Raw genomic sequence first — 26,228 nt, 5'->3', positions numbered from 1 at the left:
GCTTATGAATTAGATGTTGTGAGCAGCCTGCGTATAGGCTGTTGCAGTAATTGAGTCGTAATGTTATTAGGTCAAAGGCTGCTGCTTTCCTGGTGACAAGTTAGTGGAAGATTTTTTTCAAAGATTTGAACTGCTGAGGCTTGAGGGGGAAAGGAAGGATTGGGGTCAGATTTTACCCCAAGGTTTTTTTGCTATGTTAACTGTGTCAGGGAGTGGAGGGGTGATAGAAGAGATTTGATCTACCGAAAGTAAGATTTCGGTCTTGTTGTTACATTTGAGGTGATTGTCTTGCATTGAATATTGCAAAAAGAGTTTTGGAAACTGAGCTCCGAAGCGAAGGACCTTTTAACCAGAGAAAGAATCAGCTGAGTATCATCAGCATATGATGTTGTGGCAATTCCATATGAAGTGATCAAGGAGATTGGGGGTTAAAAAGAGCAGGAGTAAAGGATGAGCCCTGTGGCACATCCATAGTGACTGATCTTTATGCAGACAACAATTGTCATAAGGCCACTGATTGTATGTTACCAGTCAAGAATGATTTATTCCAGGCTAAGGCTTTATGGGAGATCCGTATATCCTGGATCCGTTGGAGAAGAACGGTGAGAGAAGTGAATTCTGCAGAGAGAACCAACAGTATCGACACAGCGTTGTTTTTCCAGGGCCTAGAGCCATTTTAATGGTTTCAGAAACTTCATCTAGGACTCACTTGATAAAGTGTTTGGGTCAAAAACCTGATTGCCTAATATGGAGTGACTTGGGACTTTTAAGGAAATTTCTGATTTGGTGGTTGACAAGTTATTCCAGTATTTTTGTTAGGACCACGAGGAGGTGGATTGGTCTTAACTTGGACAGGATGGTGAGGTCTGCTAAAGGTTTCTTCTGTAGTGGTTTTACTGTTGGCAGTTTCCAATCTGGGTTGGCTTGCGCTTCAGCTGGGGATGTATTTAGAATCTGGTTTATCAATGGATTGACAATGTCTATGGTTGCATGCTGTGTGGACGGCAGGCATGGTGGTTTCTGGGGAAAGCTGCACTTGCACAACAGAATAGGTTTGTGAGATTGCGATAGGGAGATTTCCTGAAAAGCTGTCATTGCCATATTTGAATTACTGTGGTAATTGTCACGGAGGACATTTGTTATGGAATTAGTAGTGGGTTGTAGCTAAATCCCTGTTGTATGGACTGTATATTGTCCACTAAAAAAGATGAGGTCTAATCACAGAGTGCATGGGATGGAGGGTTGTCTCTTGAGAGGGCTTTAGGTTGAAGGAATACTTTGGAAAGTTTGGAGTTAATGTTATGGTCATGATCGGCTTTTTCGACTTAAGATGTGAAATAAGATGTTTTGAGTTTCTTTGATCAGTTTATGATAAGAGTTTTGTGGCACTCTAAATTGGGACAGGTCGTCCACTTCATAGGTATGACACCATTTCCGTTCAAGCTGTTTAAAGTGATGCTTATGTTCTGTTAGGGTTGAAGAGGACCAAGGTCTGATCACACTGTTCTAGAAAGACATCTTGCCCCACATAAGATATTAAGAATATCGAACTACAGATGGACCCTTTGGGTCGTACTGTTGGAAAATGTGGATGAGAAGAACTTGTCTCCTCTCATCTGTTGCTAGCAAGCTGATTTCCCTGATAGTAATGGTTACCAGACTATGGATTGCTCCAAAATGGAAAGTACCTCTCTTCCTAACATGGGCTTATGGTGGTTGAGGGTTTGGCATATGGGTCCCATGAAAAAGCTTACGGCACTTTAGGGGTTGGACTCCTTTGGCTTGAGTGTGTGTGGACTCCTTTTCCACATCTCTGTCAAAAGTCTGCCATGCGTACTTGTCCCACATGCCCAATTCAAACACCAAAGGCTAGAGGTCGCTTATAACAGTACATTCATCCAGCGTCTGCAGTCTTCTAAGGTCTGTCCCCAGTTTCTTCTGCGCTTTATATAAATGGGATTGTAGGGTGGCGGGTGTTGATGGTCCTAGTAGAGAAATCTGTACCATCTTCTAATTTTGTGTATGTGGACTTTGATGGAGGTGATTTTTAGGGCTGCTGACACAGAACTCTTCTTTTGGGGAGTTGTAACATTAGTCTGGCTGCTGCCTGTTGTTCTACCTGTAGCTTATGAATTAGATGTTGTGAGAGAGAATGTTCATGACTGTACCTTTTTCTAAGTTTGTCTTCATGAATGCTGAGGTATCAATGTGGCTATCTCCCTTTTCTCATGTATGGTGTTTTTCCTGGTAAGGCATTATATAAAGTTGCCCTTATTAAAAAAATAAGTGATTGGCATACAGTAGTTTATAAATGCATTTGCAGTTTTGAATGAATTAACACACATTACTAAATGTAGAGGAGAGGCATTACAGAGTCCAGTCGTACTCCACTTTGAGTTTGAACAGCTACTCGCAGGCAGAATGCAACTCATTAATTAGCCCTGCCAGAGACCCCTCTTGGCATCTTTGGAGACTGAAAAACCTGCAATAGATTAATTAAGAGCTGAAAAACTGGAAGCCTAATCAGTGTAATGAGTTCCTGCTCACCTAGTACTCCCTATGAAAGAGTTCCTATCTTTTGCATTCATTGTGACTGCTGTCTGCCTTTGAACTGTGGTGCAATTATACTACTCGACTAACTTGGTAAACATGGATACTCATCTGTCCTCGATGAGCATCTACTATAGATGTACAAGCTTGGTAAACTCCCTATAAAATAGTGTGCTGCATAAGGGTGGATTTGTTGTATTGCACCTACCATCCTCCAAATTTTTTTGTGTTTCCGATGCCTTGGGATCTGGTAAACACTGTAATGATAGGCTTGTCCTTTTACAAACGTTGATATTCAGAAATTTGTTATTGATTCTACAGTGACTCGGAATCTTGAGGAGGGAGGCTTACTTCTGAGTATTAAATTAACCTACTGTAGTGACATCTGCCTGCTGCCATTTTGGACAGAGTACAGGCTTTGAATATATTGTCTGCAATCTCTGTGCCTTGACGCCCATCTTCTCATATAGTATGACAAGGTGGCTGCAGAGCCATAGGAAGTTGTTCCTCACAGCCTGACCTTCAACACAACAGATGGGCTGGTAAGTCCACGTATTTAGTAAATGCTGCTTTCTCAGATTTGCTTATTTTACATTTCATTAGTTCCACAATTCAACTTGCTAATTGCTTTTAACGGGTTAGGATTGCCACTTTACCCACCTTCTTTATGTGTTATCATAATTTTGATCTGCTGGATATAAAGAGTTTGATTTGATTAATGGTTTATCCAACTTGATGGCTTAATAGATGTCCACTCTGAGAGTTTTGGGTATTTTTTTGAATTCAGCATTTTTTTTCATTTCTACATTAAGATTTCTGTAAGGGGGTATTGACTTTGTACCTCATTGTGAAAGCGCATGAGTGTGGAGAATGTGTGTAGGAGGGTAAGGGTGTATGTAAGGTGTGAGTGTGTGTATGAAGGGAGAGTGTGAATGTTTGAGGGAGAATAAATGTTTAATGGAGAGTGTTTTCACAGACTCTTCTTTTTGGATGACAGGTTCTCTTTGTAGGAAAGTACCATCTTGCCTGGCATGTTACCCCCATATTTCACTGTATATACAGGGAGTGCAGAATTATTAGGCAAATGAGTATTTTGACCACATCATCCTCTTCATGCATGTTGTCTTACTCCAAGCTGTATAGGCTCGAAAGCCTACTACCAATTAAGTATATTAGGTGATGTGCATCTCTGTAATGAGAAGGGGTGTGGTCTAATGACATCAACACCCTATATCAGGTGTGCATAATTATTAGGCAACTTCCTTTCCTTTGGCAAAATGGGTCAAAAGAAGGACTTGACAGGCTCAGAAAAGTCAAAAATAGAGAGATATCTTGCAGAGGGATGCAGCACTCTTAAAATTGCAAAGCTTCTGAAGCGTGATCATCGAACAATCAAGCGTTTCATTCAAAATAGTCAACAGGGTCGCAAGAAGCATGTGGAAAAACCAAGGCGCAAAATAACTGCCCATGAACTGAGAAAAGTCAAGCGTGCAGCTGCCACGATGCCACTTGCCACCAGTTTGGCCATATTTCAGAGCTGCAACATCACTGGAGTGCCCAAAAGCACAAGGTGTGCAATACTCAGAGACATGGCCAAGGTAAGAAAGGCTGAAAGACGACCACCACTGAACAAGACACACAAGCTGAAACGTCAAGACTGGGCCAAGAAATATCTCAAGACTGATTTTTCAAAGGTTTTATGGACTGATGAAATGAGAGTGAGTCTTGATGGGCCAGATGGATGGGCCCGTGGCTGGATTGGTAAAGGGCAGAGAGCTCCAGTCCGACTCAGACGCCAGCAAGGTGGAGGTGGAGTACTGGTTTGGGCTGGTATCATCAAAGATGAGCTTGTGGGGCCTTTTCGGGTTGAGGATGGAGTCAAGCTCAACTCCCAGTCCTACTGCCAGTTCCTGGAAGACACCTTCTTCAAGCAGTGGTACAGGAAGAAGTCTGCATCCTTCAAGAAAAACATGATTTTCATGCAGGACAATGCTCCATCACACGCGTCCAAGTACTCCACAGCGTGGCTGGCAAGAAAGGGTTTTAAAGAAGGAAATCTAATGACATGGCCTCCTTGTTCACCTGATCTGAACCCCATTGAGAACCTGTGGTCCATCATCAAATGTGAGATTTACAAGGAGGGAAAACAGTACACCTCTCTGAACAGTGTCTGGGAGGCTGTGGTTGCTGCTGCACGCAATGTTGATGGTGAACAGATCAAAACACTGACAGAATCCATGGATGGCAGGCTTTTGAGTGTCCTTGCAAAGAAAGGTGGCTATATTGGTCACTGATTTGTTTTTGTTTTGTTTTTGAATGTCAGAAATGTATATTTGTGAATGTTGAGATGTTATATTGGTTTCACTGGTAATAATAAATAATTGAAATGGGTATATATTTGTTTTTTGTTAAGTTGCCTAATAATTATGCACAGTAATAGTCACCTGCACACACAGATATCCCCCTAACATAGCTAAAACTAAAAACAAACTAAAAACTACTTCCAAAAATATTCAGCTTTGATATTTATGAGTTTTTTGGGTTCATTGAGAACATGGTTGTTGTTCAATAATAAAATTAATCCTCAAAAATACAACTTGCCTAATAATTCTGCACTCCCTGTATGTTGTTTTAGTGTATGTGTCACTGGGACCCTGCCAGCCAGGGCCCCAGTGCTCATAAGTGTGCCCTGTATGTGTTCCCTGTGTGATGACTAACTGTCTCACTGAGGCTCTGCTAACCAGAACCTCAGTGGTTATGCTCTATCTGCTTTCCAAATTGTCACTAACAGGCTAGTGACCAATTTCACCAATTCACATTGGCATACTGGAACACCCTTATAATTCCCTAGTATATGGTACTGAGGTACCCAGGGTATTGGGGTTCCAGGAGATCCCTATGGGCTGCAGCATTTCTTTTGCCACCCATAGGGAGCTCTGACAATTCTTCCACAGGCCTGCCACTGCAGCCTGAGTGAAATAACGTCCACGTTATTTCACAGCCATTTACCACTGCACTTAAGTAACTTATAAGTCACCTATATGTCTAACCTTCACCTGGTGAAGGTTGGGTGCAAAGTTACTTAGTGTGTGGGCACCCTGGCACTAGCCAGGGTGCCCCCACATCGTTCAGGGCAAATTCCCCCGACTTTGTGAGTGCGGGGACACCATTTCACGCGTGCACTATACATAGGTCACTACCTATGTATAGCGTCACAATGGTAACTCCGAACATGGCCATGTAACATGTCTAAGATCATGGAATTGTCACCCCAATGCCATTCTGGCATTGGGGAGACAATTCCATGATCCCCTGAGTCTCTAGCACAGACCCGGGTACTGCCAAACTACCCTTCCCGGGGGTTTCACTGCAGCTGCTGCTGCTGCCAACCCCTCAGACAGGTTTCTGCCCTCCTGGGGTCCAGCCAGGCCTGGCCCAGGAAGGCAGAACAAAGGACTTCCTCAGAGAGAGGGTGTTAAACCCTCTCCCTTTGGAAAAAGGTGTCAGGGCTGGGGAGGAGTAGCCTCCCCCAGCCTCTGGAAATGCTTTGATGGGCACAGAAAGTGGCCATCTCTGCATAAGCCAGTCTACACCGGTTCAGGGATCCCCCAGCCCTGCTCTGGCGCGAAACTGGACAAAGGAAAGGGGAGTGACCACTCCCCTGATCTACACCTCCCAGGGGAGGTGCCCAGAGCTCCTCCAGCGTGCCCCAGACCTCCTCCATCTTGGATTCAGAGGTGTGCTGGCACACTGGAATGCTCTGAGTGGCCAGGGCCAGCAGGTGACATCAGAGACTCCTTCTGATAGGCTCTTACCTTTCTTACTAGCCTATCCTCCTTCCTAGGTAGCCAAACCTCCTTTTCTGGCTATTTAGGGCCTCTGCTTTGGGGAATTCTTCAGATACCGAATGCAAGAGCTCACCAAAGTTCCTCTGCATCTTCCTCTTCACCTTCTGCCAAAGGATCGACCGCTGACTGCTCAGGACGCCTGCAAAACCGCAACAAAGTAGCAAAGACGACTACTGCAACCTTGTATCGCTTCATCCTGCCGGCTTTCTCGAGTGTTTCCTGGTGGTGCATGCTCTGGGGGTAGCCAGCCTCCTTTCTGCACCAGAAGCTCTGAAGAAATCTCCTGTGGGTCGACGGAATCTTCCCCCTGCAACCGCAGGCAACAAAAGACTGCATCACCGGTCCTCTGGGTCCCCTCTCAGCACGACGAGCGTGGTCCCTGGAACTCAGCAACTCTGTCCCAGTGACTCCCACAGTCCAGTGACTCTTCAGACCAAGTTTGGTGGAGGTAAGTCCTTGCCTCCCTACGCTAGACTGCATTGCTGGGTACTGCGTGATTTGTAGCTGCTCCGGCTCCTGTGCACTCTTCCAGGATTTCCTTCGTGCACAGCCAAGCCTGGGTCCCCGACACTCTAAACTGCAGTGCACAACCTTCTGAGTTGTCCTCCGGCGTCGTGGGACTCCCTTTTCTGACTTCGGGTGGACTCCGGTTCACTTCTCTTCTAAGTGCCTGATCCGGTACTTCTGCGGGTGCTGCCTGCTTCTGTGAGGGCTCCCCGACTTGCTGGGCGCCCCCTCTGTCTCCTCATCCAAGTGGCGACATCCTGGTCCCTCCTGGGCCACAGCAGCATCCAAAAACCCTAACCGCGACCCTTGCAGCTAGCAAGGCTTGTTTGCGGTCTTTCTGCGTGGGAACACCTCTGCAAGCTTCTTCACGACGTGGGACATCCATCCTCCAAAGGGTAAGTTCCTAGTCCTCTTCGTTCTTGCAGAACACAAAGCTTCTTCCATCCGGTGGCAGCTTCTTTGCACCCTCAGCTGGCATTTCCTGGGCATCTGCCCACTCTCGACACTGTCGCGACTCTTGGACTTGGTCCCCTTGTCTTACAGGTACTCAGGTCCGGAAATCCACTGTTGTTGCATTGCTGGTGTTGGTCTTCCTTGCAGAATCCCCCTATCACGACTTCTGTGCTCTCTGGGGGTTGTAGGTGCACTTTACACCTACCTTACAGGGTCTTGAGGTGGGCTATTTTTCTAACCCTCACTGTTTTCTTACAGTCCCAGCGACCCTCTACAAGCTCACATAGGTTTGGGGTCCATTCGTGGTTCGCATTCCACTTTAGGAGTATATGGTTTGTGTTGCCCCTATACCTATGTGCTCCTATTGCAATCTATTGTAACTTTACACTGCTTGCATTACTTCCTTTTGCTATTACTGCATATTTTTGGTATTGTGTACATATATCTTGTGTATATTCGGCATCCACATACTGAGGGTACTCACTGAGATACTTTTGGCATATTGTCATAAAAATAAAGTACCTTTATTTTTAGTATATCTGTGTATTGTGTTTTCTTATGATATTGTGAATATGACACCTGTGGTACAGTAGGAGCTTTGCATGTCTCCTAGTTCAGCCTAAGATGCTCTGCTATAGCTACCTTCTATCAGCCTAAGCTGCTAGAAACACCTCTTCTACACTAAGGGATAACTGGACCTGGTACAGAGTGTAAGTACCCCTTGGTACCCACTACAAGCCAGGCCAGCCTCCTACACTCTTTACATATACCTTACTTGACTTTCCGTCACATATACCCCATTTTTATTGTGATCATTTCTCTCTCTCTTTTATACCACCTATGCTATTTCAACTTATCTCTTTAATCCCCCATTCTTTATGATATTTTCATCCTATTTCTCCCATCACCACCATTGGCTTCTGCTACATTTCAGGCCACAACTGTTCTGTATTCTATGTTCACTTCAAATTTATGTTGCTTTTTCTGTCTTGTCGTTGTTCCACCCCTCTCAGTTGCTGTCTGTTGTTTCTAGTGCTTGCAAGGTCTTAGTTCATCTGTCACCATTGGATGCTCATATGAGTCCTTTACCAGGTAATGGATACATAAGGGATCCTTTCCTCAGATATCCTTTTTTGGGCCCTATCAATTGCAAATTAGGTATTTCTATGTAGGTTGTAGAGTTCCAGCCCTTTCTTTCCCTCTTTCCACCTTTGCTCCACACTTAACTTCGTGTAGGGGTCTATGCTATGTTGGCGGTCAGTAAATACATTTCATTGTTCAAAAAATGGGTTTGTCATCCCTCATAATGAATCTGCTGCAGTGTCCTTTTCGACCTGTCGTACTCCTGTGGCTATTGATAATATGAAATTGAAGCAAAGATTCCAGTTACTGAAGCATAGATTGGGAATTTGGACATGAGAAAACACGTTCCCTAGTACCTTTTTACTTTCTGTAATTTTAGACACCTTTTGTATCCACATGTGCCATTGGAAATGCTTACTTAGGGAGTCTTTTCAAGAAGTTATTTCAGGGATTATTGTTGAGAAATTATTTTACTTAAGCAGCCTCAATCTCCTTGTCTTTCAGAGAGCCATGCACACGTATGATAGCTGAAAATCAGGAATACCTGGGCCGTCTCAGCACTTTAATACAGGAAGCCAGACAAGAACAGAGTAGCAGCATGATGGTGAGTATTGAGGTGCCACAAAGTGGGCCATTTCCAAGTATTATCTCACTGCCTTTGGTCCTCTAGATCATGTCCAGTAATTTGTTTACTATATTTTCTCTTGGTCTGCTTGCAATATACACCGTTTTAGATAAACAGAGACCGATTTTTTTTTCATAGTTACATTTAACTTCTGAGGCTACTGATTTGAGTAGTTAAATTCGTCCAGAAAGAACCCGCTTCCCTGATGTCAGTGTGATGCCAACAAAGTGTCCTTAATCACAGTGAAGACGTTTTAAAATGTTGTAACGAACATATTTCCTTTGTTATTGAATTCTCTAAAAGAAAATGTACACCCACCTCATCCACCCCTGGACCCTCGTCAACATAGAGGACACCGCAACCACCATGGCCTCCATCCACTCCGGATCACCATCGGACCCCTGCCCACACAATATCTTCAATAAGGCAAACAACATCATCGCCCCCCACCTGTGCAAAACCATCAACAGCTCCTTCGAGTCAGCCACCTTCCCAGAAAGATGGAAGCACGCAGAAATCAACGCCCTGCTAAAGAAACCAAAGGCAGACCCAGACGACCCCAAGAACTACCAGCCGATCTCCCTCCTCCCCTTCCCAGCCAAGGTCATTGGAAAAATTGTAAACAGCCAACTCTCCCGGTTCCTGGAAGACAGCAAGGTACTCGACACCTCCCAATCCGGATTCCGCAGAAACCACAGCACTGAGACTGCACTCATTTCTGCCACAGACGACATTAGGACCATGCTCGACGAAGGAGAAACAGCAGCACTCATCCTCCTGGACCTCTCTGCAGCTTTCGACACGGTATGTCATCACACTCTCCGCACACGCCTCCACAATGCTGGAATCCGCGACAAGGCACTCGACTGGATCTCGTCATTTCTCTCAGGCAGAACCCAAAGAGTCCGCCTCCCACCGTTCCTGTCAGAAGCTTCTAGAATCATCTGTGGCGTTCCCCAAGGATCTTCGCTCAGCTCCACGCTCTTCAGCGTTTACATGGCCCCCCTTGCCAACATCGCACGAACCCACCACATCAACATAGTTTCCTACGCAGACGACACTCAGCTCATCCTCTCCCTCACGAAAGACCCTACAACTGCAAAGAACAACCTCCACAACGGACTTCACGCCATCGCCAGCTCTATGGAATCAAGCCACCTCAAGTTAAATACAGACAAGACAGAAATCCTCATCTTTGGCACCAACCCCTCAACTTGGAATGACTCCTGGTGGTCCACCTCCCTAGGAACCACGCCCTCACCCACCACCCACGCACGCAACCTAGGCATCATCTTGGACTCCACAAACAGCATGACTCAGCAGGTCAATGCCAACTCCTCTTCCTGCTACAACACTCTCTGCATGCTCCGCAAAATCTTCAAGTGGATTCCTGTCGAAACCAGGAAAACTCTCACCCACGCCCTGGTCAGCAGCCGATTGGACTACGGAAACGACCTATATGCAGGAATAACAATCAAACTCCTAACAAAATTGCAAAGAATCCAGAACGCATCTGCCCGCCTCATTCTGGACATCCCACGCCGTGACCACATTTCCCCCCACCTCGGAGACCTTCACTGGCTACCAGTATCAAAGAGAATCACCTTCAAACTCCTCATCCACGCACACAAGGCCCTCCACAACAGAGGCCCAGCCTACCTCAACGACAGACTCACCTTCCACACCCCCACCTGTAATCTTCGCTCCGCCAGCCTCGCCCTCACCTCCATCCGCCGGAGGAAGATCCTTCTCTCACCTAGCCGCCAAGACCTGGAACTCCCTACCGTTCCACCTTCGCCAGACCCAAGACCTCTTGACATTCAGGAAACACCTCAAGACATGGCTCTACGACCAGTAGCTCCCCCCGGGTGCCTTGAGACCCTAACGGGTGATTAGTGCGCTCTATAAATCCTTGATTGATTGATTGATAGTTTATATCTCTGCATGTGTGGCATGCTGAAAGAACTATTAAAAAGAAAATACATTTGCACTGAAGATCATTTTAACAAAGAACATGCCCATGGAAGTGTCAGAATTTCACTGGCCACTTGTGATGTAGCAGTGGTATTACTCCACACCAACCACTTGTACCTCGGCTACTTTGTGACCTCTACACTATGCTCAACCACATTGATGCTCTTACAGTTCTTGGTGCATCTGATGTCCCTGCACAGCATTTGCCTGTGCTTAGTAAAGCAGAGGATGCAAAGGTATGTCAAGCAGAGGTACCATTATTGTTTACTTAATAAAATATTTGAGACACCTCCAGGAAGCAACTTTTCGTTAGAGGACCATTTGTGGGTACTTCTTGAGAGAAATTGTATCAGATCTGGGCAGCGATCTTGTATGACTACCTATTTAAACCGCATCTGTTCATGAGGGAGCTGCTCAGCATCAAAACATAAACGTTGAATGAAGCATGTCCCCTCTTGCTCTGCATTATTAGTGCTCAGTCATGTGGGAGCTGCTCTAGCTGCAAGATAGTCCAGAGCGTGCTGTCCTGGTGACCTAATAATTGCATCTCGTTTGTGGTGGAGCTGTAGTTCTTTATTGGGTCATAATTCTTATGAATAGGACACTGGTGTTTCTTAGGGCACTTTCCGTTGGTACGCCACTGTAATGAGTTATGTTTATTTGCTGGGAAAGGTCCCTGTTTTCCTGTGTAGCAGTTACATTTCTGTGTCCACAGACTTCCGTACTTGATCCAAACTTCTAGTTTGTACAAACCAGATTGATACAAACTAGTGTCAGGTATATTGAGACCGGTGTCAGAGAGACAAAGAGTAAACCATTTAGAACTTTACCAGGTGTGCACATGTGCACATTACTATGTAAGTGTTATATACACTGTCTATTATGCTGTGCTCAATGATCTCTTTGTAGTTTGAACGACTCTTCTGCCTGATGGTGCTAATTTTAGATATTTGCCTCACACTCGTCTTGCTGATCCCAGTTAGGAAAAAGGCAGACTTTTAGAGTGCTAGAATTAGGTCCACAATTCTTGAAGGACAACATACCACTCCTTCTCACACCCCGCTGTCGTCTGCACAACCCTCTCCACCAATTACTCCACCCCCCCAAAAAAAGCTGTATTCCCTGAACAAGGTGGTCTGCTTGATATAGTTCATCATTCCAGGAGTTCTCAAGCAATAACTTGCTTAGTGCGACTTATCGGACACTGAACGTCTTCTGAGGGCGAAGAGAGGATTTCCAGGAGACAGTCAAGGAAGGCATGCTCACTTCTGACAATATGAGAAGTGAGATGGAGGAATTTCTTCTGACCTAGATACCTTAGGTATAACATCTTTCAACAGGCCTCACATCTGTTCCTGAACATCACCCATTTCTTGATTTATCATTTACCGGCATAGCTTTCTTTGGATCTTTTACGGACGTTGAAATACAGAAGATGAAAATGGAAGCTGAATGCTCCAGTTGAAATGGTTTGGCAGAGCACAACAAAAGCAATAATATTGTGAGTCTCATCATCCGAAGATGTTTTATTTGAGGCAAAATCCCATCAAGAGGTGGATTCATGTGGAACTCTCCCAACCAACAGCTTTTAGCAGTGGTTAACAATTGTTACTTCTTTATTCTACAACCATTGCTCAGAGACCCTATGGGAGGGAACGTTTCTTGCCATCCCCCTTCTTGGCAGATAACAAAAGTTATATGGGTGAGAGATGTTCAGCAGAATCAAAAGATGAGATTTTTATTTCAGCTTCCCCATTACAAATTCCACCTAACTTCCTTAAGAGGATGATTCAGGAAATGGAAATACTCCTAAACTAAATGATAAGTCTGATCAGAATAGCAAAATAATTAAGACATTTACTTATGCTGTTATCTCATGAACAACGGCCAAAAACAGGAGTTTTGTCCAATCTTGGATATAAAAGTGGCAAAGTAACTGGTCGAGGAAGGCCAATTCAGGATGTCTGTGCTATATCCTTTATTTTAGCATTTCTATAAAAGGTATTGTCTCTGCATCATAGGCTTACCTGCATGCTTACCATATTTGAATTGTGGAAACTCAAATGCTACTTGAGATTAATAATTGGAAACAAACTGTACTAAAGCAAAATCCTTCCTTTATGCCTGAAGTGATCTTTTTCAAAACATGTGCCTATTCTTGTGGCTTCCCTTCATCAAAAGGGGGATTCTCTTCTACCTTGACCCAGAGATTGACTCGTCCAGGCACTCTACTGCTGATTCAAAATTTGTGAGCAACATTGCATCTTGTGTATGCCCTTGCTCTTCATATCAGCACACACCAAGCATCTCATGTTCAAAAACATTTCATTACTTGTGATCGATGCTACACACATAGTACACAAATGTTTCCTTCAAGCAGTGGACTGCTGTGATTCCTGAAAACGTGTTCTGTCCAGACAATTGCTGTTGCACAAGTTGGCACAATGGCTTGTGTATTTTCCTAGTACTGGACACAATTTTTCATAAGAGAGCCTCAAATGAATGGGTGAAAGTTCAGTGTTGTGAAAAGACCAGAGATATTGACAGTACCTAATGAACATAACTGTACTTTCTCTTTAATGGTGATGTAGCTCAAGTAACACATTGCGAAAGGTCCCATTCCAGCCTTCTCCTCTGGAGCAGAGGAGGGGTTGTTTATTTTTAGGGCTTTGGTGCTCCACCCAACCAGTTCTCTGCAGCATAAAGATGGTGCTTTTCTAATTACTATTCTAACCTTATAATAGTAATAAAAAAATTAGTAAAGACTGGCTGGCTGTCACTTTCTACCCTCGCTTGAGCAAGGGTTTAGGCAGCCATGCAGGTTTTTCACTGACACACACTGTAAAGCGTGTCTGTGCCATCCATCCTAACTTTGTTGGCTACATGTGATAGAGACTTCTAGTTTCAGATTCCTTACCTTTTGCATTTCTCCCAGGCGTCAGCTTAATCCAGAGAATTTTCTGAGCAGTACCCCTGCACGCCATTAGGTGGCATTGATTGGCTCCCCGTCCATCATCTACATCGTTCACAGCGCATATGACATTACGGGTCCTATATAGGCACCACCCCGGGATGCTGACGTTCTTTTCTTTCCGCTGCACTTAAAGCCGATCCGAAGAGAGCTACCCCTTAGTCACTTTTTGACTGGCCTTTTTTTTTTTTTTTTACTTTTGTTGAAGATTTTTTCAAGTTTTCTATTCCTGGTGCATTGAGGATGTCATTGAGGAAGGCCAGGTTTAAGCTCTGCAGGTCGTGTCATCCGGTAATGTCTGTGGCAGATCCGCACCTCGTGTGTCTTTGGTACCTGGAGCGTGGCCACAACCGAAGGTCGTGCTCAGAGTGTCAGGTGATGCATCCGAAGGCTTTGAGGGAAGTGGTCCCTGAAGCTGACGGCGGTCCGATGCTCACCTCCACGCAAGTCATGGTCCTGGTCAAGAGGAAGGTCTTGAGAGTGCTCGCCAAGTATTCCATTATCGTCATCCCACTCCACGTCCATAGGACAATAGGTTTAGTCGAGATACAAGAAGAAGAGCAAGAAGTCGAAGTGTTTTTTGGTTTCTCCTTCTTCATTGCCCAACGAGACGAGGGAGCGTTGGAGCTCTAGGCCTTGTTCCAAGGAACCTGCACCTGGGCAGACTCATGCCTCCCAGAGTTTCCTGGTACCGGAGCAACCCCTGCCCAACTAAGAGTATTTTATAAGCAATGTTCATCATTTTTAGGCAGCCTGACTCCGCTGGAGCAACTTTGGGCCCCGTGGGTTCAAAAGGGACCTCTTCGGGTTCCATAGTGGCAGCTTTGGCCTCAACTGAGGGGCACTTATGAATTCAGTCCTGGATTCAGACTGGCATTGGTTGTACCACTCGACCCTCCCCAATGCCATTCTCAGTGCCAATGCTCTTGGCAGATCCATTCTCATTCCCATTGTTGACTCCGACATGGAGTCGGATTGGTGTAGTACAACTTCAACGCCAGAAGGAGCCTTTCCTCCTATGTCGGATCCTGAGCCAGACTCTTTCTTATGGGCTAGATTATGGTGAGAATAGGAGGGGTCACTGGACCCCTTAGAAAACCAGCTCCAATACCCTGTGGACTGGGGGGCAGACTTGGGTGAGGCCAGTGGACTGGATACTTTTCCAGATACTGGCATGCTTTCTCCCCCTACTGCCGGTAAGTTACTTACCTTTGGTAACCCATTATCTGGTAGAGACTCTATCTAGCTGCAGATTCCTTATACCCATTCATGCCTCTGCGGACTTGCTACTAGGGTTAGGGTGATCCCTTATTCAGGGCCCTTCTTTTGACCCACATTGCACCAGTTCTTGTCATGGCTCTGCGCTTCTGGTGGGGAAACTTATGATAAAAGTATCTGAAGTCAGTGCACCTGGGTAGCACCAATATAGGTGACTGCGACGTCACATCGGGCCCAGTGACACTACACGGAGCTGAATGGAGCCACCCAACGGCGCACACAAGAGGTATTGCTCAGCAAAAGTTTGGGGATCCAGTCTGACGCCTGGGAAAATCGAATGTAAGAAATCTGCAGCTAGATAGTCTCTATCCCAGGGAGGGATGCCATGTTGACTTTCCCTTTTTCTCCTCACCAGCACACACAATCTGCAATGGCAGTGCGCATGTGCTAGGTGAGGGATCCCTTAGGATGGCACAATACCTGCTGCAGTCCTTTGGGACCCTCCCTGGTCACAGGGCCCTTGGTACTACTTGGTACCTTATACAAGGGACTTAGCTGTGTGCTAGGGGTGTGCCAATTGTGGAAGCAAAACACACGTGCTGGAGCCTGGTAAGCAGAATCCCAGCACACACTCAGTCAAGTTAGTGTCAGATATCAGGCAAAAGGTGAGGGGTAACCGTGCCAAAAGGGGCACTTTCCTACACAACCCCCTCCCAAATGAAAGAGGATGAGACTGACCTTTCCCAAGAAAGTCTTCATTGTCTGAGTTGAAGAACCTGGAAAGTCCATCGGCATGGGCAAGCCCAGGTCTGTGTTCCACTATTAACTCCATTCCCTGTTGGGAGATGGACCACTTCAGAAGTTTAGGGTTTTCACCTTTCATCTGCATAAGGCATCTGAGAGGTCTGTGATCAGTTTGAACAATGAAGAGAGTACCAAACAAGTATGGTCTCACCTTCTTCAGGGACCAAACCACAGCAAAGACCTCCCTCTCAATGGCACTCCAATGCTTTTCTCTGGGGAGCAACATCCTGCTAATAAAAACAACACACTGGTCTTGGCCATCATCGTTGGTTTGGACTGCTCCTATCCCATGTTCAGAGGCATCGACAATGAACTTCTTAGAGTAGTCGGGATCTTTGAGAACTGGTGCCAAACACAGTGCCTCCTTCAGGGTGTCAGGGATCTTTTGACAACTAACTATCCAGTTTGCTTTTCTGGGCATCTTCTTGGAGGTGAGTTGCCTGAGAGGGGTCACAATGGACCCATATCCCTTCACAAACCTTCGGTAATATCCAGTCAAGCCAAGGAATGCACTGACTTCAGTCTGGGTGGTAGGAGGTTCCCTGTCAAAAATTGTCTGGATTGTGGGCTGTAACAGTTGGACTTGGCCTCCCCCTACAGGATGTCTCAAGTATACAACTGTACCCTGCTCTATCTGGGATTTGGATGCCTTAATAGTGAGGCCTGCAGGTTGCAAGGCCTGCAGTGCCTTCCCAAGGAGGCCCAGGTGATACTGCCAGGTGGAGCCAAAGACAGACATATCATCTAGATATGCTGCACTAAAGGACTCCAATCCTGCAAGGACTTGATTCACCAACCTTTGGAAGGTGGCAGGGGAATTCTTTAAACCAAACGGCATAACAGTGAACTGATAATGTCCATCTGGTGTGGACAATGCTGTCTTTTCTTTTGCTCCTGGTGCCATGCGAATTTGAGAAACTTTCTTTTTTCCACTCTGGGGATGAGGCTTGGGACTAAGCCCACTGGGCTAGTCCAGGGCTGTCAGAGGCATTCAATAACCTCTAAATTCAGCCTCTTATTGACTTCAACTTTGATGCAATCCTTATCTTGGGCAGGCTGCCGATAGATCTTGGCTTTGACAGGCAAGCTTTTTCCAGTGTCCACATCATGGGTAGACCAGTGTGTCTGTCGCGGGATTAAGGAGAAGAGCTCTGCATACTGCTGCAGGATTTCCCTGCAGTCAGTCTGCTGTAGACAACTCCATCAACTGACCCATCTTTAGGACTGCAAGAGGGGAGGTCAGGGAGGGGTTAACTCTCTGCTTCCTGATTGTCTTCAGTAACCATCAGCATAGTTACATCTCCCCTGTCACAGAAACGTTTTAGGCGGTTCATATGGATTACCCTTTTTGGGGACCTACTAGTGGCCAGGTCTACCAAGTAGGGGACCTCACTTTTCTTTTGAAGGGTAGGGTAAGGGCCACTCCATCCGTCCTGAAGTCCCCTTGGAGCTACAGGCTCCAGAACCCACACCTTCGGCCCTGGTTTCAACTCCACCAGTGCATCTTTTGGTCATACCCCTGCTTCTGGAGCTGTTGGCTGGCCTCGATATTTTTGGATGCTTTCTCCATGTACTCTTCCATTCTGGAACATAGGCCTAGTACATAAGCCACTACATCTTGCTTAGGTTTGTGGAGAGGTCTCTCCAACCTTCCTTTACAAGAGCAAGTGGTCCTCTAACAGGATGGCCCAACAGAAGCTCAGAGGGGGAAAACCTTACTCCTTTTTGAGGCTCCTCTCTGTAGGTGAAAAGCTGGGATGGCAACAGGACATCCCATCTCCTTTTGAGCTTTTCAGGGAGTCCCATGATCATACCTTTCAACAAGTCCATTGGTCTGTGGGTGATAAGGTGTTGTGAACTTGTAGGTCACCCCACATTCATACCATATGTGTATTAGGTAAGCTGACATGAAGTTGGCACCTCTGTCAGAAACTACATACTTAGGAAACTCTACCCTCGTAAAGATACCAGTGAGGGCCTTTGCTACTGCAGGGGCTGTAGAAGACCTAGGTGGAATTGCTTCAGGATACCTGGTAGCATGATCCACTACTCGCAGTATATATTGGTTTCCTGAGGCTGTGGGTGGCTCAAGTGGACCTACTGTGTCCGTACCAACCCTTTCAAAGGGAACCCCAACCACTGGTAGTGAAATTAGAGAGTCCTTTGGGTAGCCACCTGCCTTACCACTTCCTTGGCAGGTGACAGCAAAAGTGGCAACATCTACCCCACCCTCAGAGACTACAATAGCTTCAGTCTGAACCATGATTTACTCTAGACACATTGTAGATCCCACCTTGAGACTGGCTATTTCAGTGATAGCTGGTGCAGTACTAGGGGGATTTTTTTTAGGATCACATTTTTTACCCTTGTACTCATGAGTGGATGGTGAAGAAGTTCGGGCCCACCCTCCTGAGTATGCTTTTGGGGGCCTTTAGAAACCTCTTTCCTTTTATCCTTAGGTGTCTCACCACTCGTCCCCTGAGGAGGCTTAGTAACTACTTTCTTTTGGTGACCACCCCAGTGGAAGTCTTGGTCACCCTATTCATGACCCAGTGGTCTGCCTTCTTTCCCAATTCTTGGGGAGAAATTGGACCTAGGTCTTCTAGATATTGATGCAACTTTTCATAAAACCAGTTACTTACGATGTGTTATTTCATTAACAAATTATAGAGCCCATCATAGTCATGCTCTTCACTTCCAGTTAACCAACCATCTAGTGTTTTCACTGAGTAGTCTATGAAGTCAACCCAGGACTGGCTCTAGGTTTAGTGAGCCCCTGAGCCTAATTCTATACTCCTCAGTAGTGAGGCCAACACCCTCAGTCAGGGTAGCCTTTATGAGATCATAGGACAAAGCATCTTCTCCAGTGAGTGTGACGAGTCTATCCCTACACTTACCAGTGAACAATTCCCAAAGGAGAGCTGCCCGGTGAGATTTTCTTTTCACTTTCCTCATTCCAAAAGCCCTCTCAAAGGCTGTGAACCATTTGGTGATGTCATCACCATCCTCATAGTTGGGGACAATCCCTTTCGGGATTTTAGGGTCACAAGATTGCTGTCTCTCTCCCTATTTATTAAGATGCTGCCACCATTAATGGGTCCTAAATCCAGTTCTGCTCTCTCCTGCTCTATAGCTAGGAGTACATCCCCCAAAGCTTTTCTTTTGACCAACCTTGCTAAAAATCTATCCTCTTCACTGAGGCTATCCTCAGTGGACCCAGTAGAACTTGACCCACCCGGGTGAGGTCTAGGTGCTGTGGGTACTATCCTTCGGGACAGGGGTACAGAGGCCCTGTCCTCCCTAGTTAGGTGAGGGTGGGAGGTCATCATCCTGATCCCTAACTTCTTCCCAATCTGAGGGAAAATCATTCTCCTCAGCAGGGTATTCATTTGTGCACTCTGCCAAGAGCTCCTGGAGCTGGACCTTGGAAGGGTTGGAACGCGTTTTAATCTTTTTGAGACTGCATAGAGATCTTATCTCACTCAACTTGAGATGGCAGTAAAGTGGTCAGGTCGAGCTCCAGAGCTAAGGCCTTGAACTGCTCATTATGTTACTAAGGTTGGGGATTTATTTTAGGAACTAAAACTACTTCTAGTTACTTTACCCCCAAATACAGTAATGTTCAAAACTTTAAAAGAAATGTTAAATGGGACTTAACCAAGGCCCTAGCTGGACTTTTAAACATTTGGAGAATTGTCAATTCAAAAATCAATTGAATCTAAAAGCAATTTTGGAACTTAGTTGCATGATCAGATGTTGGCTGAGTAATCCAGCAAATGCAAAGTCCTAGACCGCACGCTGATCCACAAATGTAGGAACCTGCTCTGTATGTACCTTACCAAAGTAAAGTTTAGTGTGTACAGAGTCCAGTGGTTCCCCAGAGGCCTTACAAAGGCTAAGGTAGAAAATACAAATGCTCTCTTTTGTGTTAGTGTGTTCGAGCAGTTAGGCTTATCAGAGGGTAGTGCTAAGCATTTGTTGTACACACACAGTCAAGAAATGAGGCACACACCCAATTTCTAACTCCAGTCCAATGTTTTACGTATAAAAAAAAAGATCTTTGTTACTTTATTTCTAGAACCAAAAGGATCTTTGTTGTAGGCAAGTACCGTTTAAAGAATGTATCACCTCAAGTATCAAATGCACTTTGTTTGAAATTCACAGATAAAACAGTTTTCAGGTAAGTAATACTTTTCAGTTTCAAAAGTAGACAGTGCAGTTGTCATTTAGACAATGCAGTCCTAGGAGGGAAACGTACATACACAGTTTACAGTTAAGTACTCTAGGTGTCTGCAGGGCAAAGTTTAGGAAGACATCAGGGGTGCACCACCATCAACAGGGAGACAGCCGAGTGCAGAGGTCAAGTGTTGGGCGCCCAATGGAATCCTACTGAAACTGGAGGCACTCGTAAGTGAATGGTTTGCAGGTAAGTACCCGTGGAGGGTTTAGATCAGCACTGGGGGTGGGGGTCACAGCACCAGACACACACCCTCAGTGGCACAGGGGCAGCCGCGTGCATGGTGCAAACACAGTGTTGGGCCCCTTATGCTTTTTAGTGAAAAATTCTGGGTTCACAAAGAGGCTGCAGGCTTGGTCCAGGGGGGCGGCTGAGTAAAAACCACCGGCTGGACAAGTAATTTGAGGCTCCACTGGACGTCAATGGACTGTCGGCTGGGTTCCCCAAGGTCAGGGTCACCTGAGGACTCTCTCTGGTCAGGTGGGCCACCTGAACTGGGGCCGTGGGCGTCGGGTGCAGAGTGGGCAGAACTCGCAGATAAGGAGGGTTCTGGAGTCCTTGTTGGAGGTTTCTTTGTGGACAGCGCCACTGTTCTCGGGAGATCTGGTCTTTAGGGAACGCCGGCAGTCCTCTGGGGTTTGTAGAGGTTGCTGGTCCTGCATGATGCGTCGCCTTTTTGTAGCAGGAGTCTTGAAGCTGCAGAGAGGCCGGTAGGGCTGGGGCCAAGTCAGTTGTCATCTGCAGTCTTCACTGCAGGTGCGGCTTTTTAGTCCTCCTTCATTAGGTCACCAGGAATCTGAAGAGCATTTTTAAGGGGTGCCCCTAAATACTAGGGGTCAGAGAGCAGTGGCTACTGACCTTGAGGTCGGCTGCACCCTTCCTGCGCCGACTCCCTTTGGCAAGGGGGGCACATCCCTAACCCTATTGGCTGTCACCCTCCAAAACAAGTTGGAAGATTCTGCTAGGAGCACCTGGCACCTCGGCTCTGGGCACTCTAGGGGTGGTCCCAGCTGGGGTGGAAACTCCTCCTGGGGTTTACTAATTTTCCCCCTGGACCTGCTGCCAAAAGTGGGGCCTGGTCCGGGGGTGGGCATCTCTACTGGCTGAAGTGCCCTGAGGCAGCAGAACAAAAGGCAGGAGTCTTTGAGGCTCACCGCCAAGTGTTACTGTTCCTGCAGGGGTGAAGTGTGAAGCACCTAGACCCATACCAGCTTTGTCCCTGCCTCCTGAGAGCACAAAGGCTCTCACCCAATGGGGGTAAAAAACTCGTCTAGTAGTGCAGGCTGGCATAGACAGATCAGCCACACACTAGAGAGTTGGGTGAATTTCAGGGGGCATCTCAAAGATGCCGTCTGTGTGCATTTTTCAATAAATCCAAAACTGGCGGCATGTTTTTGATACCAAACTTCCCAATCTTTAGTGAAGCCATCATGGAGCTGTGGAGTTCGTAATGGCAAACTCCCTGCCCATGTACTCAATATGGCTACACTGCACTTACAGTGTCTTGGATGGACTTAGACACTGTAAGGGCATATTGCTCATGCAGCTATGCCCTCACCTGTGGTATAGTGCACCCTGCCTGGGGGCTGTAAGGCCTTCTAAAGGGGTGACTTACCTGTGTCACAGGCAGTGGTTTGTGCTCCAGGGAGGGATGCCATGTCGACATGCCAATGGCAGTGTGCATGTATTTGGTAAGGGGTCAAAAGTAGACCCCGATCTCTTACATTTGTCAATACAACCATACAGAGACTTCTATGTAGGCCTGATCTTCTCTCCATGATGTCAGGCAAGATTCTCCACCCTATTCTTGCATTATTGAGCTTGACCTCTTGGTTTCTGCGTACCTTCAGTATGATTCTGAATGCCTAAAAGGCTGCATCGCCCTTTTGAAAGAAGCTAAATGTCCTTTCTCAAAATCTTTATCTTAAGGTGATGGAAGATTTTGTCTGGTGCCTGAAGAGGCAAGTGGTCTATAGAACTTTGAACAAACAATAGTACCAAATCCCCCTTACCTGAATGAATATAACTTTCAGTTCTACTTTCATGCAATAGTGCATAGCAGAAAGTTTCTCTGTGACATCTTTTTTCATGGTTCCAGTGTTGAAAGTTTATTAATGACACACAACTCATTATGTCCCTCTCAGAAGACCCCAGCATCACCAAATTAACTTCAAAAGCTGCATGACGGAAGACGCCACATGGCTGCACACCAGATGCCCGAAATTTAACGCTGAGAAAACGGAAGTCCTGATTTTCGGACCCAACAACTCCCTCTGGGATGCTTCCTGGTGGCCCAGCAAACTGGTACCCACCACAACACCTACCGACCGGGCAGAAAATCTAGGCTTTATCCTGGACACTGAACTTACCATGAGACCCCAAATCAATACAGTCACATCTGCCTGCTTCAGCATCCTCCAAATGCTCAGAAAGAACTTCAAATGGCTCCCCCGGGACATCAGGAAGACTGCCAGCTAGGCTCTGATCACGAGCAGGTTAGACTGCAGCAATGCCATCTACAACTAAATACCGACCCACCGCACACACAAGCTCCAAACCAACCAAAACGCTGCTGCAAGACTAGTTCTCAACCTTCTTTGCTGCCCCCCCACCCCAATCATGTGTCACCTCCGGGAACTCCACTGCCTCCCGTCCAGAAATGCTGCCAGTTCAAGATACCCTCGCCTACAAAGTGCTACATCAGAAGGGACCTGCCCACCTCAACCATTGACTGCACTTCCACCAGGCAACCAGGAACCTCCGATCTACCTTGCTTTCTCTTATACACATTCCCGCATTTGCAGAAGTGGGTTTGGAGGACACTCATTCTCCTATCTAGCAGCTAACACCTGGAACTTCCTCCCCCAGACATCAGACCAGCCACCACGCTCAACATTCAGCAAGACACTGTAGACCTGTCCCTTCAACTGATGCTCCTGGTTTTTTGCTCCTACTCAGCACCTAGAGACCCTCGCGGGTGATTAGTTTGCGCTCTACAAAGCCTTTTACATTTCATGTGCTAGAAGGCATTAACAAGCTGGAACTTGATTTGACTGTTTCAGATTAATGCACCATATATATATGTAATGTTTGACTTGGAAGTTGAATTTCTCGTGGCTATAGTTATAAAATGTGCCAGAAGAGCTTGATGCTTACTCTTTCACCACCATATTTTCCTTCCAGAGGTTAGCTCTGATTTCTACATTAATCAGATAGCTCTGATTTCAACATTAATCAGAAAATCTCATTCCTGAACTCACAAATTCCTCCATTCTAGCATAAAGATCTTTGAACGCATTAGTTGTTAAAAGGGCTCTGTACTGTTACTTAGAAGCTCAGACATCCAGATGGTCCCTCGGTTCTTAATTATGGAGCTGTTGCTAGATTATTAGTATCTTGCATTTTAACCTCTTAACGCGAAAGAGAATAGGCCCATTGCCCACTTAGCTACAGTGAAAGTAGTCTCTGATGAGGAATGTCCATATTCCAACTATCTGTCACCAGCGACATCCAATCACTCATGTTAGTCAATGGCATCCAGCCTTCTGTTTATATGGTCTATTCATTCAGTGTTGCCACAGTAGCCTCCAACAACACCACTGGCATCAAAGCCTTTCTCAAATTTGTGGCTTTTGATGGTTTCACAAATGCCCAAAAAGCGGCTTAGGCTTCATCCCGCTGTAGAGACGCCTTCATCCATTTTTGGGTCTCCAAGATTTACAATTCCAGCTGAATTTTGAGCTGCCTCTTCTGCCTCAAATGGTGTCTTGCTCGACATCTATGTCCCTATTAGAGAAGGTGCTTCTGCTTCCTAATCAGCCTTGAAGGTGGTGTTCTTCCCTTCAGGATTGTCATTCCCCCACAGGAAGACCAAGTACACTTCATACGCCAAAGAGTCCTAGAATTCTCACATCACTTCATCGTCTTCTACTCTGCACCCTCACCAACAAGAGTATACCCAGTGGATCATATTACTACCTTCCACAATGTGTTGGTTAGACCGACGACTAAGTTGAAAAAGTTATGGCTAGATGAATGGATGTAATGCTTTCATTAATCTCAGCCACTGGTAGTTACACTGGGCTGCATCCCAGTTCATATTTTTTTTGCACACCATGTCAACCCTCAGTTTGTATACTTTAGTACGTCGCCCTAAGTGGGATGGGTAGGACCAGATCTGGGTTTTGTGCACATTGTGTCACTGGAACCAAGCTGTACTCCGCTGATGAGCCATAACAGGGCAAAACTGGTCCTGAGTTGCTTATGTTCCGGTTCAGGTAGCACCTGGCTTGGCAGTTCAGGTTGGACTGTTTCAGTTGGAGCAGGGTCACGACTGATTTGCATATGGCTGGGTACAAACAGCTGTGGCGTGGTGAGGAACAAAACAATGGATTAAACCCAGATCTGTGACAGGGTGAATGTTTGCTTTGTTCAGCATTTCATCCATCATCTGTTTTTTTTGCTTTTGAATATTGTCTTATTTTCCAATGCCCTCTTCTTTTTTTTTTTTCCAGAGCTTGGACTGGAGTTGGCTGACATAATATGACTGAACCATCTAGCTGTCTAACTGAAAATGGAAAAGTGCCTGATCATGAAATGAAGTTCAGGAGTATGTGTACTTCTTTCGATAAGGAAGACTTCCTTCAACAACTTACGCATTCCATGGACATCATGTTAAAAGAGAAGTGCCTCATATTGAGACTGGGGTGCCAGCTACTTTTCTTATCGACTCTGGTGTTTTTTAATCATCATCAGTGTTTTTTTTTTTAAATGACAGCTAAGTTCTAAGAGTTATGGCTAATGGGATGAGAGGGATGGCTGGCCTCATAACCTGGAACATTTGCCAGTCAAAGTACTTTTTCTGAGTACATAGCAGAGGCACAAAAGGGGTTAGACTAATAACACCACAAAGGCAGGCAAGCACATACAACAGATAAAGAGAAGCACTCTTTTACCTATATATATATATATATAATCACAAACCGAAAACATACTGAGTTGTGAACCACATGACCTACTCTTTACTGATAATGCAGACATGAGCACTAAACACCCACAGAGATAAAGAACTTGTCTTGTTGTTCCACGCGATTTCCCTGGGGCTGCAGAGGACATTGTGTCTTTGCGGAGTAGAACGTTTCCCTTCAGAATTTCTTGTTAAAGAGAACTGGAAGCCATTGTCCAGTATTTAGTTAATTGAGGTAGTATGAGGGAAATTGCTTCCCGGCTTTGAATGATGCAGCCTTCCTTGCTCACGCACAGACCTCTTAAAGCAGACCTCCAGTTCAAAAGGGTGCATGGTACTGCTTAATGGCCTTATCGTTGATTCAGTGGTGGAGACCTTTTTCAGAGAGCACCGGCAACCAAATTTTCACATCTTAGGCTCCTGAGGGCCCAAAGGTGTTCTTGTGTGGGCGGTTTATTTGGGAGTCTACCCAGAGAAGTAACTTTTATCTTCTTGACCCTAAGGACTCAGCTTGAACTAGGCTAAAGAGGGGCACGGAGCTGTGTTTGGCATTCTCACATGGACACAGCATATATCCCGGTTTCTGGGTGAGTGTTCTATGAAGTAAACTGAAACCTGATCACAGTAGTTCCGTCTCTGTAAAAGGGCACTGTTTTTTATTTGCATGGGTTACACTTTTAGTTCTTTCTCTGATGAGGACTAACGTATGCAGAGGAGTGTAAAATACTTTCTACTTGTATGTGAATCACCAAGATCTTTCATGTTGGAAGGCTTAGACAAAAGGTCCTCATTAAAACAGTCTATGCAAGAAGATAAAGTGCCATTGTGTTGCCTTTGTTAGTACTGTCTTCCATTAATAGTTTTGTTGATTTCTACAGTGCATACCATACCGCCAATTAAACCATTCCTAATGTTGTTAATTTACTGATGTGTAAATATGTGTAACTGTTTTAATGATTTTATTTTGAGAATGTAACGAAGAGAAACACTTT

General features: G+C 45.7%; 1 protein-coding gene across 1 annotated transcript in view; it reads left to right on the top strand.

Moving 5' to 3' along the window:
* LOC138300931 (inhibitor of nuclear factor kappa-B kinase subunit alpha-like) overlaps positions 1–26,053 on the top strand; it is a 417,875-nt gene extending 391,822 nt beyond the window's left edge. Inside the window, exons 20-21 of the mRNA XM_069240833.1 lie at positions 8,946–9,045; positions 24,785–26,053. Of these exons, the coding sequence (XP_069096934.1) occupies positions 8,946–9,045; positions 24,785–24,811 (127 nt within the window). The 3' untranslated portion in view covers positions 24,812–26,053. The remainder of the gene's footprint in view (positions 1–8,945; positions 9,046–24,784) is intronic.
* The last annotated feature ends 175 nt before the right edge of the window (positions 26,054–26,228 follow it).

Source organism: Pleurodeles waltl, chromosome 6, assembly GCF_031143425.1.
Source record: "Pleurodeles waltl isolate 20211129_DDA chromosome 6, aPleWal1.hap1.20221129, whole genome shotgun sequence".
NCBI lineage: Eukaryota > Metazoa > Chordata > Amphibia > Caudata > Salamandridae > Pleurodeles > Pleurodeles waltl.
Note: the sequence above shows the minus strand (reverse complement) of the source record. Positions and strands in the feature narration are given on the sequence as shown.